Genomic DNA, 16897 nt, shown 5'->3' on the forward strand with positions numbered 1-16897 from the left:
ACTTAACACACGGTGCTTTCTCTCAGTTTTACTCTATTGACACATAGCTCTTAGATAATGATTTTGAGCAGAGGTTAGTGTGCTTGACAGGAAAGAAACTCCTTAGTAGTTTGAGTGCAAAATGAGTGGTCTAGCCAGTGTCACACTCTCTCTGTCCATGCAGGATGGTGTTTCCTTAAATACGGGCTCAAAATTAAAATCTACACATGCTTTTAGTGTAAAATCTACTGGTTTTACTGCACATTAAAAGGTGGTTGTTGTGTCTTTGTAGGCTTCTAGTTATGCTGGCAAAACTGGAACAATAAATAAGAAACCGGGTAAGTTGTGATAACCTTTTAACCTTTAAGCCTGTTTCTTAAGCAGCTCAGAGAATTTTGGTTCATATCAGTTTCTGATGGTGTGGCTGATGTTCTTGTCTGCAAATTATGTAGCAGGATATTTCTGTGGATGTAGCTCTTACTGCAATGAAAAAGTAACAAATGTAATTAATATGTTTTCTTTCCAGAAATTGCTCAGGTTACTACTGCCTACACTGCATCAGGAACTGAACAGCTCAGTCTTGCTCCAGGACAGCTAATACTTATCCTGAAGAAAAATGCCAGTGGATGGTGGCAAGGGGAGTTGCAGGTAGTTACTCAAGGACAAATAATTGTGACTTGTTGAATGGCAACGAGATGCCCTTGGTTTTAATTCAAAACAACTTAGAATTATATAAAATGTGACCAGAAAGTTATTTTCATCTTGTATATGCTGCAGGGGGTTCTTTTAAACTTTAGGTTGCTGGAGGGTTTGTTTTTTTTGCTTTGGGGTGGTTTTTTTTGTCACAGAAAGCAGTAAAATTGTCACTGAACTTACGCATAGGATGAGGGAGAGGGAAATTGACAGTTAATAAATTGTTTAGAATTTAATTGGTAAAATATTAAACTGGGATATTATTCTAATGAAAGAACAGACATTCTTGGAAGCTGGAGTTGGAAGCTGTTTTATTGCAAAGGTGGCTGTTCCCACTTTTCTCCTTTCTCCACCTGGATTTAAGAAGAGTGTCATGTTACAATACCGTCAACCTCATTAGAAACTCCTGATATGATGCATAAGTAGAATATCTGTAGAAAAAAATTTCAGCCCTACAATTGAGTTGTACTCTAAAATCTGCCTGTGAAAATTCTGGGTGAACATGTTTGCCAGAACATATTGGGGTTCAGCTTTGTTCCAACTGGGTGGTTTTGTCCTTCAGCCAGATTTTTTCCTTTTGAGATCTGTTTAGTATTTACGAGGTCTTTGGAAGCCTGACTTCTTGTCTTTTGTTGGCAGAATTGTGTGACGTATTTACTGCATTTTTTCTAGTCTATAGACCATTTGGGTTTTCGGTTGTGTAACAACCATTTTGAACATTTGCAGGCAAGAGGGAAAAAGAGGCAGAAAGGATGGTTCCCAGCCAGCCATGTGAAGTTACTTGGTCCGAGCAGTGAAAGAACCACATCTGCCGCTCCCTCAGGTGAAATAGAAACCTTTGTATTTAATTTAGGGGTTTTTATGTAACTACTTCAATTGCTCAGATATTAATATGGATTACATAACAAGCCTAGTACTGTATTTGATGGCCTGTGGTGGGTTGACTCTGGCTGGGTCCCAGATGTCACCAAAGCTGCTCTATTCCTACCCTCCTCAGCTGAGTAGAGAAGAGAAAATATCACAAAGACTTGTGGGTTGAGGTAGGGGCAGGGAGAGATCAAGCACCAGTGACCATCACTGGCCAAACAGACCTGACGTGGGGAAATTAGTTTAACTTATTACCACTCAGATCAGAGTAGAATAATAGGAATAGAACTGGCTCTTAAAACACCCCACCACCACCTCTCCCTTCTTCCTGGGATCAACTTCACTCCCAGTTTTCTCTGCCTCTTCCCCTCCAGCAGCACGGGGGTTTGGGGGAATGGGAGCTGTGGTCAGTTCATCACATGTTGTTTCTGCCACTCCTTCTTCCTCAGTGGGAGACTCCTCACACTCTTCCACTGTTTTAGTGTGGAGTCCCTTCCACAGGAGACAGTCCTCCACAAGCTTCTCCAATGTGGGGCTTCCCAAGGGCTGCAATTTTTCATGAACTGTCCTAGTGTGGATCCTTCCCATGGGGTGCTGCCCTTCAGGAACAGGCAGCTCAAGTGTGGGTCCCCCACTGAGTCATAAGTCCTACCAAAACCATGCTCCAGTTTCTTCAGCTTTCCATGGGGTCACAGTCTCTGTTCCAGTGTGGGCACCTCCATGGGCTGCAGGTGGATCTCTGCTTCCCTGTGGACCTCCATGGACTGTATGAATACAGCTGCCCCACCACGGGCTCCAGAGGAATCTCAGCTCCAGCACCTGGAGTGTCTCCTGCCCCTCTTTCTTCACTGACTTGGGCATCTGCAGGGCTGTTTCTCTCACATATTCTCATTCCTCTCTCCCTTTTTGCCCCATCATAACTCTGTTAGCCCAGAGGCACTACTGTCATCTCTGATGGGCTCAGCTTTGACCAGCAGTGGGTCCATCCTGGACCCAGCTGGCATTGGCCCTGTCGGACACGGGGAAAAATTGTGGGAGCTTCTCACAGAACCCAGCCCTGTACTCCCTCTCCTGCTACCAAAACCTGGCCACACAAACCCATATCTGTGTGCCCATATCTGATTGCAGTGTCACTGTGCAGGTAAAGTTCTAGTCAGAAACTGGGTCTTTTGACAGTGTTGTCAGCTCCTATCTCTGCCCAAGAGAGGCAAAATCTCACAACTTTGTAATCAAAAATTATTCACAGGGTACCCCTCTGTCATGTACTGTCCTCTATGCACCTCACAGCAGAAACTCTCAGTCACACAAAGCTGTTTATATTCAGAAATATCTGATGATTAGTGCCATCTTCTATGGCAAGAGCTTTTTAATTTTTCTGAATGCACTGAAAAGAGCCACATCCATCTCATTTGGAAACTCCACGTTTCCAGGTGCTACCAAAAATCTCACAGAGCCAGCAGTCATTGACAAACAACTTGGAATTATGTGCACTGCTCCTTATAAAGAGGGAGACTAAGCAGCAAATTTTCAGTAGATTTTCCCGTTTGAGTGGCTGGGTGCAAATGAAATTATTTCGCAGAAAGGAAGCTTTTTTGGTTGTGCTTGCTTAAATTGTGCTGTTCTCTACAGTTATGATTTGCTTATACAACAACTTCCTGGGTTTTACTGGACAGAACTTCCCTGTGACTAAAGCAGCAGCCTAGGATTAGCTAACTCAGATTTCCTCTTCCTTTGCTACATGTTTCTCAGAATTATCTGCTGTAAGATAATAAAACTCACTGTTTTCAGACAGTAAAAGAAACAGAAGCATACTTGATTATATTTAAAGTATCTAGAAGGCCAGTAGCTGCTATACTAACTGAACCCATTCATTATATAAGTGCATGGAAGTATAAAGGGCAAATAAAATTACTGCCCTGCTCAATTTTAAAAATGTAAGAGATAAAAAGCTCCACGTCAAGATAAGCTTGTGTGGCATTTTTCTTATGTAACAGTGTATGTGAAGTTGTTGTTCCTTTCCTTTGGTTATGTAAAACACTGAAAAAACAGCCTTAATATTTGTATAACTCTATTCTACTATTTTTTCCTTTGTAGTGTGTCAAGTGATAGCCATGTACGATTACACAGCGAACAATGAGGATGAGCTCAGTTTCTCCAAGGGGCAGCTGATTAATGTGCTGAACAAAGATGATGCTGACTGGTGGCAAGGAGAAATCAGTGGTGTGACAGGTCTCTTCCCCTCAAACTATGTGAAGATGACCACGGATTCCGATCCAAGTCAGCAGTGTAAGCAACTTTTATTTCTGATTAATTCTGTTACTTTATTTCAAAAGTGCATTGCTGTTGTTTTGCTTTCTGTCTGGAATTTGTAGTTCTGGGCATCAGCTGAATTGATTAGTACTTTAAATACTCTTTCTTTAAATATTTTGCAATAGTACTAAGTACTGTAAACCCTTTTTTATTTAGCCTACAAACAGCCAGCACATTACCAGCCAGCCAGTGTGGGATAGTGAGAGTGCAAGGATGAGCTAAAGATACTGGATTTCGTAGGAGTTCCCTTTCCATGAAAGATGCTGATAACTAACACAGACTGGGAAGCAGTGCAGGCATACTACAATTAAAGAACTTACTGGAGCTTCATAAAATTAAAAGAAGTGTCTGTAGTCATTTTAACATATGTATCAGTTAAGTAAAAATAACCATAAAAAGGATAGGAAAAAATAGTGGCATTAGCAAGTGGTCTATCCTGTGGCAAATACCCATGTCCTGGCTTCCAGCAATCCATCTCTCATCCAGTTCTGAGAAACAACATATAATCAAAACACAGGTTAAGCTGAAAAGTACCAGCTGCAGGCTGAGGACTGAAGGCCAAACTGTGCACCTGGCAGTCCGTATTTTCTCTGCCTTTTTTGCACATAAACACAGTCAGGGTTTTTGGTGTCCCACATACATGCACACCCCATTTTTTGGCCTCTCTTGACAGAAAAATTTACCACCATTTTTACTACCTCAGCTTTTCATCCTGTGATTAAACCAACTGTTACATTAATCCAGTGGTTTGGGGACATACCCTGATGCCAGAATTGCTCCTTGGACATGACAGGCCTTGTCCCTTCACTTGCTTTTTTTCACTTGGCTTCATTAGGAGTTCTCTCACTATAAAGATACCTGGAAGTCTGTTTGAGGCTCACTCTTAATAGCCTCCAGCTTGTGTGTAGGACCAGTTTGCACTTCAGATTTGATCAGTGTAGTTGTGTTCTTACACAAGTATTCACAAACTCATAATGAAGGTACAGCTTGGATTGAAAAGTTAAAATATTTCCCCTGGGAAGCTTGTTATGGTTCCTGGGCAAAATAGTGTGCACCCTTCTTGAAGTTTTCTTTTTAGCTGAATTACTTCTGTGCTCACATTTTTGGTAATACCTTGTTTTGGGTTGTTTTTTGGTTTTTTTTAAATGCCTCTGACAGTGTGGTTGGGATGTCAAAAACTTCTGCACTTAGATTGAACTTAATTTTTTTATTAGGCACAGCTAGATTGTTAAAGTGGTCCTTTGATAGCTTTAATTCGTTTACAAATCTCAATTTTGAAGAAACAGTATAGACTACTCCCAGGTGGGCTATAAAATCAAGATTCTGGCTGAGTATTAAAAGTTAATGAATTTTCAAGAATTGTAGAGATAACAGCTTGTCATACCAGGTGTGTTGCCATTTCGAGTTATGTGGCTGAATTGATAAGTTCAAGGTGATCTTGTACCACTGATTTTCAGCAAAAGCAGTGCTAAGACCAAGTGGTAATTGGAAAGTTTTGATAGGGTGAGTGACTTTTTCTCATTGTTTGCTGATATGACATTAGGCTTTTCTTTAGGTTTTAATGTTGTGGAATAAAAACATTTCCACCCACATCAAACTGTGGTTGTGCTTTGAAAGTGTATTGTCAAAGGTCAGTCAGGTGAGCACATGTGCACCAGGTCACCTGTACCTGGTCACTGAACTTTAGTCTGTGAATCAGATCTACAAAATCCACCTACTGGTGGATGTTGAATTTATCTAGTTTTTAAATTTTCTGAGTATTTCAAGCAAACTGAGCTATAAATCAGTTTTGTGCTAGGGTCTGCCACTCTTGTGATATTAAAACACAGGCAGTTGGAAACTTCAGGAAAAGTCCTGCTTCAAGCCCAGAGCCTGCACAAAACAACCAGGATGGCTTGTTAACTTACTGTGTAAATACCATTGTGCAGATTCCAGCTGGGCTGCTGCTGGTCGGTTGGGTTAAACTGTAAGCCAGTTCTGTACTATTCTTCTGTAACCAGAGGAATATTTAAATATGTACTGACTGAATTTCCAAATTTCCCTGGCTTTCCTTACAGTATTTTTTGATCTTGTTTAAACTCCCTGCAGAAACAATGACTCGTGTTCTTGAGAAATCACTAAGGAATAGTCCCACAGAAGTGTTGATGTGGCCCTCTAGGGACCAGCTTAGAGATATGACAAAAGGCAATTTTTAAAATGCCTTGTATTTTAAAGAACTGCTAATCTGAGTATTGCAGTGTTTCTGTTGAAGAGTAGCAGTTTGTCCTCCTGTCTTTTCTAGGTGATCAATTACAATAGTATTAGACAGGCAGATTTCATCTACTCAAATAGGTTTGTAGTGTAGGAAAATTCTGGGTTTCCCTCACATTTAAACTCTTTTATATGGACCACCTTTGTTTTCAGAGTGCATTCTGGGAGTTACTAGTTTTAGTTGTAGTGGCAAACTTCCCTAGCAAAGAAGGAACTGAGGTCAGCAAGATGTTTCTTCTCTTAAGTTGCTGAAATAGCTCTGTGAGCAGAACACGATCACTTTCTCTCTTGGTGTAGCTGCACATTCTGATGTAGAGTCTCTGCAAGATAAAAAATAAAATCAATTCGGGGTGTTGTAGGTTTGTCAGCAGGTCTCTTAAATACCTGGGGATTGCAGAACACAGAATCTTTGAGTTGTGCTCTCAGTAACCTTGGTGATGATTAGACTTGCTCATATTTTAATGCCATTTTAACAGCCCTTACTCTAATGTTTGCACAAAAAAAAATCATAAAGAATAAATACAATACACAGGAGGTTTCAAAATACAGCTATAAAGAAATGTGCACAGAATCAGACTCTTCTGTTCTTTGAGTGCTTGCTCAGCCATTCGAGATCAGATTTTTTTTGTGTTGCCAGTACCTGTCTAAAACACGTCTACCAAGTTCTCTTCCTGTTCTTCCTTAAGGGCTGTGTAAGGCAGGGTAGGCATGGTGCACTTGGCACTTTACAGTTCTTCTCAGTGGCCTGATAAGTTTGCTACTTCTTTCAGTCTTCACCTGTCTTGCTCTTGGAAACTCATTGTCTCATTATTTATTGCCTTTTTCAGTGAGACAGCTTTTTCAGTTTGTTTTCTTATCCATGGGACAGTGTGAGCCTTGCCTTTGTATTTTATTTAGCTGAGATTTTCTCCCTTTTAAGTACCTCAGCTGGTGGCAAGACAGCTGCTCCAGCTACATCTGCAGATTTGGTTGCTGAATGTCCTTTAGTATTAGAGATCAGTTCCTCTCTCAGAGACGTTCTTGCTGACAGCTGGACAGCTCAGCCAGGTGGACACACCTGTTTGGGATGCAGAGAGGCTTCTGGTTCATCCTGCCAAGGTGTCTCCTCTCCCTCTGTGAGACTGGTCTTGCACAGAACTGAATGTTGTGCCAGTTCTTTCTACTCTGATAGAATCATAAGGTGTAAAGGAGTTGGAATGGACCTTAAGTATCTTCTAGTTCCAGTCCCTTTGCCATGTACAGGTACATCTTCCAGTAGAGGTTGCTGAAGGCTTTATTAAATTTGGCTTTGAACTCTGCGTGGTATGGAGCATCCACAGCCTCTCTGGGAAACTTGTTCCAGTGTCTCATGACCCTCACAGTAGAGAATTTCTTCCTTGTGTACATGTAGTTACTGTTTCTGTTCACACTTTTTCCTTTCCATAGACCAGCATTGGTGCAGTTCCTCACACATCTGACTTACCCCTTCAGTTGCTCCGGCCTGAGCTCCAGGTGGTCCCATAACCTGACAAACACCTCCTTCCCCATTTCAACCTGCCTGTGCTGCCTTCTGCCAGTGCTGAGACTGGGCACAAATCCTCTCTCCACAGACAGGTCTTGACACGTTTGACAACAATGAGAATTGCCTTAGGTACAAACTTGGTATTTATAGTAATACCATTAGTCTGCCCAATGTTTTTCCTCCCCACATCTCACCTGTAGACAGGACATCTTAGAGACATGAGGCAAGTCCTGTCCTTTCAGCAACAAGAATCTTTATTGCCAGAAATCTATTACTACGTGCCAAAGATCATTAGTAATTCCTGTACACACTGTCCAGTGAGTGAAGCTCACTGATTTTCAAGGGTGTTCATAGTGAGAAAACTAGTTCTGAATTGATGTGGTTGTGGTGGGTGTGTTTCTGTGTCTGTATATGGACAACATGTTTTGGAGGTCTCTTAATTCTTGCCGAGTAACTTCTCTCTGTGGAGTGAGAGTTCATGTTATCAGTTGCTTTGAGGTATCGCCTTATCACATGAACATTAATAAATTATTGTAAGATTTTACTCAACAGCTCCAGAGTTTTACCCCCTTTACCAAAGAGCAAATACAAAATCAGTCTGTTAGTTCATAGTGTCATAGTGACTTTGTATTTCTAAATCTATTTGGTGAATGTCGGGCTGGATAAAACTTCCAGGTTGAAATCCTGGGGTATGGAATAGTCTCTGGATTGCCCACAAGGTATGTGCAGCTGCAGCCCCCATCATGCCTCTGCCTTTAGCCTTTCAGTCAGAGCCTTTCCAGACTGTGTAGCCCTTGGTTTCTGATGGGGAATTGAGGGATGTGGTACATTCCACTCCATGGATACATGTTACTCGAGACAAGGCTTTAATTTCTTCTAGGCTTAGAGTCAAACAGAGTGAATTTGTATGTACTGATAGGGATAAATTCCAATGAGGCTTTTCTATACAAGTTTAGTTTTTATCTGATTTTCTAATGTCCAATTACAAGTTTCTTGTGAGAAATTGTGGTTTTGTTGAAATCTCAGGGAATTTTGCCATTGCCTTTAAAAAAATCCCTAGGGCTTGGCCTTGTGTTGAATCTACATAACAGAAATCTTCCTTGTGAAGAAACTTTTTCTTCAAATGAGTCAGCTACAGAGGTTTTTCAGAGTCAGCAGTGGCTGTTCACAAGTACTTTAAACCTGTGTGTGTTTATAAATATGAAACTGCAAAGGTGGAAGCTCATGATGTCTGTTTTCAGAAAGTTGAATTGTTCATCATTCCTTTCTGACCTTTTTGGTGTTGTTCTGTCTTTGTCCTTAGAACTCATATGTTTCACTCTTCAAATTTATGTTCATTTTATCCTTCTTTTTTTTGTTTTTGTTTTTGTTTTTTTTAGGACCCAATGTTGTCTTCCAGTGTGAAAGCACCTCAGAGACCCACTATCCAAGTTTGACTAGCGTGGAGGCAGGGTGGCCAGCCCTGCTCACGTGTCTGACACAATCCTTTTGCTTCGTTTGAACATTAGAGCCAATCAAGAAATTAGGTTTTTGTGCTTTTTCTTCTAACCTACAGTTTCAGTTGATTTGTAAAAGCAGAAAGGATAGTGGGTCTTTGTGTGGCTTTCACTGCTGTTCATTCTTGTTTCCTTTAGTATTTCCTTTGGTATTGATAACCGTAGTCATTAGCATGCATATCAAGTTACCTTTTGCATGGTGGGATTGCAGACACACAAAGACCCACTATTTGCACAGTTTATCTGAGCTGTTTTGAACGGGCAGTTGTGTTCTTTCAATGTTGTAATGTACATATTTTGCAGAATTAAAATGTTCACCAATTATTGCTCTAATGGGCTTGATTTAATCTCTTACATTAAAATTGGCAGCCTACATGGCTCATCCAGAAACAAACCCTACCTGTCTGCTGCTGGTAGTCACTGTGATTACAAACATGCTACAAGATCTAAGGGTTAGATCTGGTACAGTCCATCCAGCCTTTTAACACCCTTTTTAACTGGGGAAAGAACTATTAAGCATAGAGTGGAGGATATTTTAATTTTTTTCTTCCTTCACAGTAGTGCTATGGCAGGGATTCAGGTTGTTTTGGCTCAATACGTTGTATCGCTGAACAACCTCCTTCCTTAAAATACTTTATGCTGATCATTTATATTTGCTTTCAGTTTTGGCAAATGTGTACTAGTTGCTGCAGTAAGTACTTACACAGCCCCTGTGTCACAGCCCCTGTGTCCCCTGCCCCTTCTCCTCATTAAAAAGTCAATGGTACAGAATTGTTTGTGTCCGGCTGCGCTCGGCAGCGAATCAAAGCACTGTCTGAAAGCTGCTGTTCTTCCTTCTGGTGAATAAACCAGCAGCCTTAATGCACAGATAACCTCGATAAAGAGGTGTTGCCAGGAAAGAGACACTAAGAGGCACCTGGAGCTGAGAGCAGAGCATTTGGGTTTAGGAATGGAACTGTGCTCCTCAGCCCAAAGATGGTCCTTCACAGCCCTGGTGTGTCACCTGGAGGTGCAGTGATGGTGCCCATGTCTGACTGTAATGTTTGGAGGGAAGGAGGGACTTACAACTTTGATTCCCCTTTATATAAAAGGATTAATTTAATTGAAGACTTCTCTGATTAAATATGTGCTCCTGTAGCAACAGGAGAGGTCTCGCAGATGCAGTATTTAATCTAGTTGGTTTCCTGAGCTTGGTTACGAAACAGCAAAGGTCACTTATGCAATCAGAAATGTTTACAAAACACTGCTTGTTTACTATATAGACATATATATAAAAATATGTATGAATGTTGTGAAGGTACTATCAGGAAAAGATTAGTCCAATTGCAGAGATGTAAAAGCCCTTCTCCAAAATCTGAATGTTACGTATTTAATATACTTGATCCAAGAATGTGTGTGTGCCCTTTAGTTCAGAGATGTATCTTCTGTGCAATATGGACTACGCAATGTGCCTACAGAAAACTGCAAATGGATTTTTATTCTGGATGTATTTTGTCTGAACCAGTATTTTTGAATGAAATCATGTTGTTGTAGGCAAACAATGTGTTAGATAATCCTTTGAGTATTCCAGATTACTTGATTTCCTTATGAAACTACATTTCAAGTGTTTCTACTAAAATGTGCTACTCACCCAGAATTGCCTTCTCTGAATTTCTGTCTTGGAAAGCCTGTTTCATACAGGCTGGAGTGTGTTGTGCTGCACCAGTGGCATTGAGCAGTCCCTTCCTGTACTCTGAGAATGGGGTGATCTTCTAAATTATCCCATTTCTAAAAGGCACCATTAACCTGTGGGATTTGAGCCACACTGACTTCCCAGTGTTCAGTCAGTTTTCCTTGAATGCCAGATTGCTATTGATTGTCTTTGAAAAACTAAAAACAACTTCACATCCTCTCTGGGGTGTTCAAGGACATAGTTACGTGGCATTTTCCAAAAGCAACTGGCATTCTGCTGTTTATTTTATTTAACTGATACAATTGGAGATTAGGGTACTGTTAGGCAAAGTTTCACACAGGTAGCCCTGTTGTTGGGTGTGTAGGTATGAGCATTGGTAACTGCTGCCTATAAATTTGAACTGAAGAGTATTAAAGTGAAGTATTTTGTGATTTCAGAGTTAGCTTTTTGTGTTTCAGTATTACCTGAGTACACTCTAAATTCCCTTAGTGTAATAACAAAGATAATAATAACAACACACCTTAGTAATGCTAATTGAAAGAGACTTAGTCCCTGCCTTCAGTATTTGTCTGTACTGCAAAAGTCTGTGTAGCACAGCTCCAGCACAATCACCTGAGAGCTCTGCTTTTCTGCACACTGGTGCAGAAGGGATTGGATATACAGGATTGTCATCCACAGGAAAGACCATGGCAAGGATGTATTTACAGCAAGATTATTTTTAATAATGTTCTGTATCAATGAAGAGATGTAGCTAATAGAAGCTGGGCTTAAATCAGACTTTTTCTTTCAAAAATACTATTTTTTCTCTGTTTATGTGCAATCCACCTCCTTGTTGCTTAAGGTCCATAGAGTTCAGTTCAGCTGTTCATCCCAGCCAGCCAAGTAAAATCACCCTGGTGAAAAAAGGTGGCTGTGGAGCTAAGGGCAAGGTGGAAAATAGAGTTTTTTGTTTAACTGATGGTTCCGAGGTGAGAACTGAGAGTGTAAATGTTGCTCAGAGCCACACAAGGTTATCACTGAAGCCAACATGGAAAGCAAAAGATGCTGGTGCCTGCAGTGTAGGACTTGCTTAGTGTTGTTTGCTGTGGGTCAGCAGAGAACAGGGGCCCTGGTGTCACTGGGGCGAGAACATAAACAGTGCTGTAAAAGCACAAGAACAGGTACTGAAATGCTTCCTAATTCTGGAACTGTCTGGTTTGGGTAATGCACTAACAACCTGCACAGGCCTAGTTTTACACAGGCTTAGTTCCTGGTCCAGACTTGGATCCGTGCAGGAAGGTCTTACGCTACCTGGGATCTGGTCTCAGGGCTGGGCTGTGCAAGGAGTCAGTGGTGGTGAGGGCTGAGAGCATCAAAAGCACTTTCTCCATATGGTTAATCACAGAATCACCTAGGTTGGAAAAGACATCTTGACATCACTGAGTCCACCCTTTGACCTAATGGTGCAGTCAGGAGTGCAGAAGGCATAAAGCTCCATCAAAAAGTTACACACTAATAACGGAAATATATCCTACCAGTCACTGAGTGTTTCTGCCATCTCAATGCTTTGTCAGATCATATCCCTGTGTTACTTCCTTGAGCCAGGCTGGAAACACCTGTAAATAAGTCTGCTCGTAGGAATGTCGACAATCCTTGGCCTGCAGCAGCAGCAGGAGTTGCTGCAGGGTCGTGCTACTTCAGTGTAATGAACTAATAAAACTGCTGTGTAATGGTGTGTGCTGCCTTAAGATCCCTCCTGTTGTTCTTCCCAAGCTTGAGTGTCCGTGCGTGGGGATGGTTGTTAAGACACGCGAATGTAGGCTGTGCTTGGCATGAGGCAATTGCTCATCTTTGGTTTTAAACAAGGTTGTAAGATAACTATGCAAATGTATTTTATTAAAGGGACACATAAAAGGATCTAGTTTGTCTGTTGTGGTTTTTTGTCCATCTGGGGAGGATTTTTTTTCCCAGCTGAATGGCTTGGTACGAGCATTGTGTTACCTGGCTCTGTGATGGAGAGACTTGATCTTGGAAATTGAATCATAAATTTCCTCTGTTGCAGCAGAGAGAGTATCCTGCATTTACTGATTAGGGGAGATTGGATAAATGTTTCTATTATTTTCCCTAGGGCCTGATGGAAACCACGTTTTCCATGGCCACAGATTTCTTGGATTAGTTCCTCTTGTGGGTTTCAGTAGCTCAGAGCCTGCTGACAGCTCCAGGCAGTGACAGGAGTGTGTCACAAGTGTGTTGGCCATACATGTGCCAGCAGAGCTGTGGGTGGTGTCCTGAACGCAACCAGCCAAACTCTCCGAGAAAAAATCCACCTCACAGCCCTAAACAAACAGAGATACTTCCTTCAAAAGGTAGTTTATACAGAATCATAGAATTTATCATAGAATTGTTAAGGACCTTTAAAATCATCAAGTCCAACCAGCAGCACCCCCATGTTCATCACTAAACCATCTCCTCAAGTGCCACATCTGAACACTGCTGGGAGTGGTGACCCTGCCAGTTCCCTGGGCAGCCTGTTCCAATGGTTTGCAACCCTTTCCATGGAGAAATTTTTCCTAATATCTAATCTAAACCTCCTCTCTACCCCTAAAAATTCTTCACTGGAGACCCAAAGCAGTTAATGCCTCTGATCTGGATAGATCCTTCTGGGCAAGTGCCTGAGCTCCTGTTGGTGGAATAAATTGTCATTTCTCATGTGTTTTTTCCTTGTTCATTGAGTAGTGAAGTTTGTTGGGGAAGGAAACCAAGCACTCAGTGCCCAAGCAGGTCTGGTCATCTAGGAAAGCCTTTTATCCATCTGCTTTTTACCTCAGTTCTCTGGAACTGGCTTTTAAATGAAGAATTTTAATTCACTTGTTTTCAACCAAGAGAAAATGAAATGGTGAGAAGTGTCATTCATCTTCCTTTCTTTCTTTCTTTGGAGGATTTCTTTTCTTCAGAAAGTGTCTCTCTTCCCCTTGAATGTGCTCAAATCCAAAATATGTCAGTAATTGGAAGTGTTTTCTTCCCCAGCCCCCATGTTTTTCAGGCATGTGAATTTCCTGCAGAGCAGAACATCTTTTGCCTGTGGAGTGTGATAGTGTTTCATGCAGGGGTCATTACTTTAGTAGGAAAAAATACTCCTTGTTCAGGTATATTTGGAGGGGAAAGTATAATTTTAAATACAATTTTAGAGACTGGGATTTCCTGTTTATAAACTCTCCAACTTGTTTTACTTTGCCCTGGTGAGGCAGCTGCTTCCTCCCCTCAGAGAGCAGGATTTAGCACAGAAGGCACCACAGGTGGTGGAGGCTCCTCTTTGTTGCCATGTCCCAACTTCCCAGGGTACCAGAAACCCACTGCTCACTCTGGTGGATGTTCTGGAGAGGGAGCTGGGCAGGTCCTGCCCCAGGCTGACTGAAACCCTGGCACTACCTGCTCTTGGTGCTGGAGGCAGGCTGACTTTCCCTGCAAAGGTCAGGAAACCCTCCCAGGAAGCAGAGGGGGTGAGTAGCTGCAATTTGCCCCTGCAGGTGCTCCCACAAGTCTCACTGCTTTTCATGAGCTGCCTCTGGAGCTTGGGATGAAGCTTCACCATTCACCAGACGGAAGGCAAACCAACAGCTTTCTGCTGCCAAACAAGCCAGTTTTATTGCTTCCATCCACATTGCTGGCTGCTAAACTAGCAGAAAAGTACTGTTTTCTTTTTACCCCCTCAGGATTTGTTTGCTGCCAGGGTGTGAGCTGGGAGTGAGATAAGTGCCAGAACTGATGCAAGGAAAGGAGGGAACAGGAATGTGGGAGGAGAAGGTGTAGAGGTGTAGGTCCACCCTTTCCGTACCAGTGAGCCCATGGGTTGCTATGGACACTTTGGGAAAACATTGGCAAAGGCTCCAGGTAGGCTGGTTTGTTCTCTGGCTCATTCACCTTTCTCTTCCCTTCATGCCTGAATTCAACCTCTGAAATGAGATGTGGGGATTGCATACTCTGTTTTTATGCCAGTATCATCAGATCTATCAAAACCTGAAGTGTTTTCACTAGTAAACACTAGTGTTCAAATAAAATTAAATAAAATACTAAATACAGAATGGCACTTGTCCCTTCATCCCAGAAGCAGACAGTCCAAATACAAGGCTAGAGCAGGAGCCAGTTAATGTAACTGCATTTTTGTATCTCATAATGAGCATATAAACCAAATCTATTTTAATACAGAAAAAATCCTGGTTTTCTTCCAGTGTTTGCTTCAGTTTCAGTGGACAGCATGAGACAGACCCGAATCCCAGCTTGTCCCATCAGCTGGGATACAAGCAAGGTGGAGCTTCAGTCCATCCCTGCTGACATGACCACATGGCCAAAGCTGAGACTTCCAAATCTGGATAAATAAAGCCTGGTTATTGTGCAAACCCCTGATTATCCTAAATTTTCATGTTTTAGGAACCAGGTGAGCTTAAACTCAGTGCTGTACAGACCGAAGAGTGACACTGGAATACAGAAATAGCACACATTGGCCACAGACCACCTCGATGGACTGAGATAGCAAACTTCACAAGAATGACTTTGATCTGTAATTTTACTCTTTTTTCTCATCTAATTTTGGTCTGTAACTTTGGGAATAACTAAGGCCAGAAGCAGCATTCTGCATGATCAAAAGAGCTGCAATCCCAGATCTCTTTGTAAAAAGTAGTATTTTTTCAAATCTTGAAAGAAAGCTTACAATCTGTGATCCTCCTTAGGGTGCAAAACAGAACTGCATAGTCCTGATTTTCATCCTAGTTGTTGCCTTTGCTGTTTTACTTCTTTGTGTTGTTCAAAGGGTTTCCCTGTTAGAATACTTGGGAAGGTATAAGTTTACTTGATAAGAGTTTCACTTTTGCTGACAGTTGCTGTTCCTTCAGAGCATCTTGATGCTGGTGCAGGAGCCTGTGAGGTTCTTTTTAGGCCACTGTCACATCAAGTTTAGCCAAATGTTTTTTTTTCCCCACAAGTATATTGCTAACTCCATTTTATTGTTTGGAGCAGCCTCCCCATAAACAGATCTATACATTGGCTGTGAATAAAGTCACATCCTCGTGTCCCAGGTGTGTCAGGGTGATGGGAGACACAGCCCTTCCTGCTGTAGGTCAAGCTGCCTTTCACAACACCTGTTGTAAATTTTCATGAAGTATTGTTCCTCTAGAAATGCCGGATCTAAGTGAGTCCCTGCGATGTCCTTTCTGCTATCCTGCAAAACCCACAGCCCACCTGGTATTACAATCCGATGCCATCGCACCCAGCAATAGAAGGATGTTCTCAAACACTCTGTAATTGTTCCTTTCTTTTCCTTTTACCCCCACCCTGCTGCTTTGCAGTCCTCTGCTGGCATGTGATGGCTGACAGGCAGATCCAGATTGACTTTCTGTGCTCCCCTTTACCCAGCTAAATATATTCACCACTCTGATTTTACCAGTGTTTGGTTCGGTTGCTAAATTTTGAACATTGTTGTCTTGTTTACTAACATACAGTAGAGGAACAGCTGTGTGAAGCTGTAGGGTCTGCATGTTCTTACAGAAACGAGGTTTGTGTCACTCACTGTTGGTGTGTTCCTGTGCATGATTTTGATTGTTCGTACTTGATGCATAAAAATAATTCAACATATTTCAGGCTCATTTTGAAAAAAAAGTTATGCAGCTGTGAGTTACACAACTATAACATTATGTGTTATAACTTTACAAATTTTTAATGGTGGTTTATTAATAAACAAAGCAGAGGACTTGAGAAATGGGGTGGGGATTAAAGATGCAATGTCCTAAGTCAGGACCAGACACATTTTAGAATCATAGAATCAATTGGGTTGGAAAAGACCTCCAAGATCATCGAATCCAACCCTTGGTCCAACTCCAGTCCCTTTACCAGATCATGGCACTCAGCGCCACGGCCAATCTGCGTTTAAAAATCTCTAGGGATGGTGAATCCACCACCTCTCCGGGCAGCCCATTCCAATGCCTGATTACTCTCTCTGTAAAGAATTTTTTTCTGATATCCAACTTCAATTTCCCCTGGCAGAGCTTGAGCCCATTGTGCCCCCTTGTCCTATTGCTGAGTGCCTGGGAGAAGAGACCAGCCCCCACCTGGCTAGAACTTCCCTTCAGGGAGTTGTAGACAGTGATGAGGTCACCT

General features: G+C 41.9%; 1 protein-coding gene across 5 annotated transcripts in view; it reads left to right on the plus strand.

Moving 5' to 3' along the window:
* ITSN2 (intersectin 2) overlaps nucleotides 1–16897 on the plus strand; it is a 93312-nt gene that overhangs the window by 60557 nt on the left and 15858 nt on the right. For 4 of the 5 annotated variants that reach the window (XM_071548253.1, XM_071548252.1, XM_071548255.1 and 1 more), the window contains exons 25-28: nucleotides 272–317; nucleotides 506–627; nucleotides 1399–1495; nucleotides 3634–3825. In XM_071548253.1, coding sequence (XP_071404354.1) covers nucleotides 272–317; nucleotides 506–627; nucleotides 1399–1495; nucleotides 3634–3825 — 457 coding nt within the window. Of the gene's footprint in view, nucleotides 1–271; nucleotides 318–505; nucleotides 628–1398; nucleotides 1496–3633; nucleotides 3826–8979; nucleotides 12675–16897 lie in introns of those variants that run through there. The other variant, XM_071548257.1, reaches the window with a different exon arrangement.

Source organism: Pithys albifrons, chromosome 2 (assembly GCF_047495875.1).
Source record: "Pithys albifrons albifrons isolate INPA30051 chromosome 2, PitAlb_v1, whole genome shotgun sequence".
NCBI classification, from domain to species: Eukaryota; Metazoa; Chordata; class Aves; order Passeriformes; family Thamnophilidae; genus Pithys; species Pithys albifrons.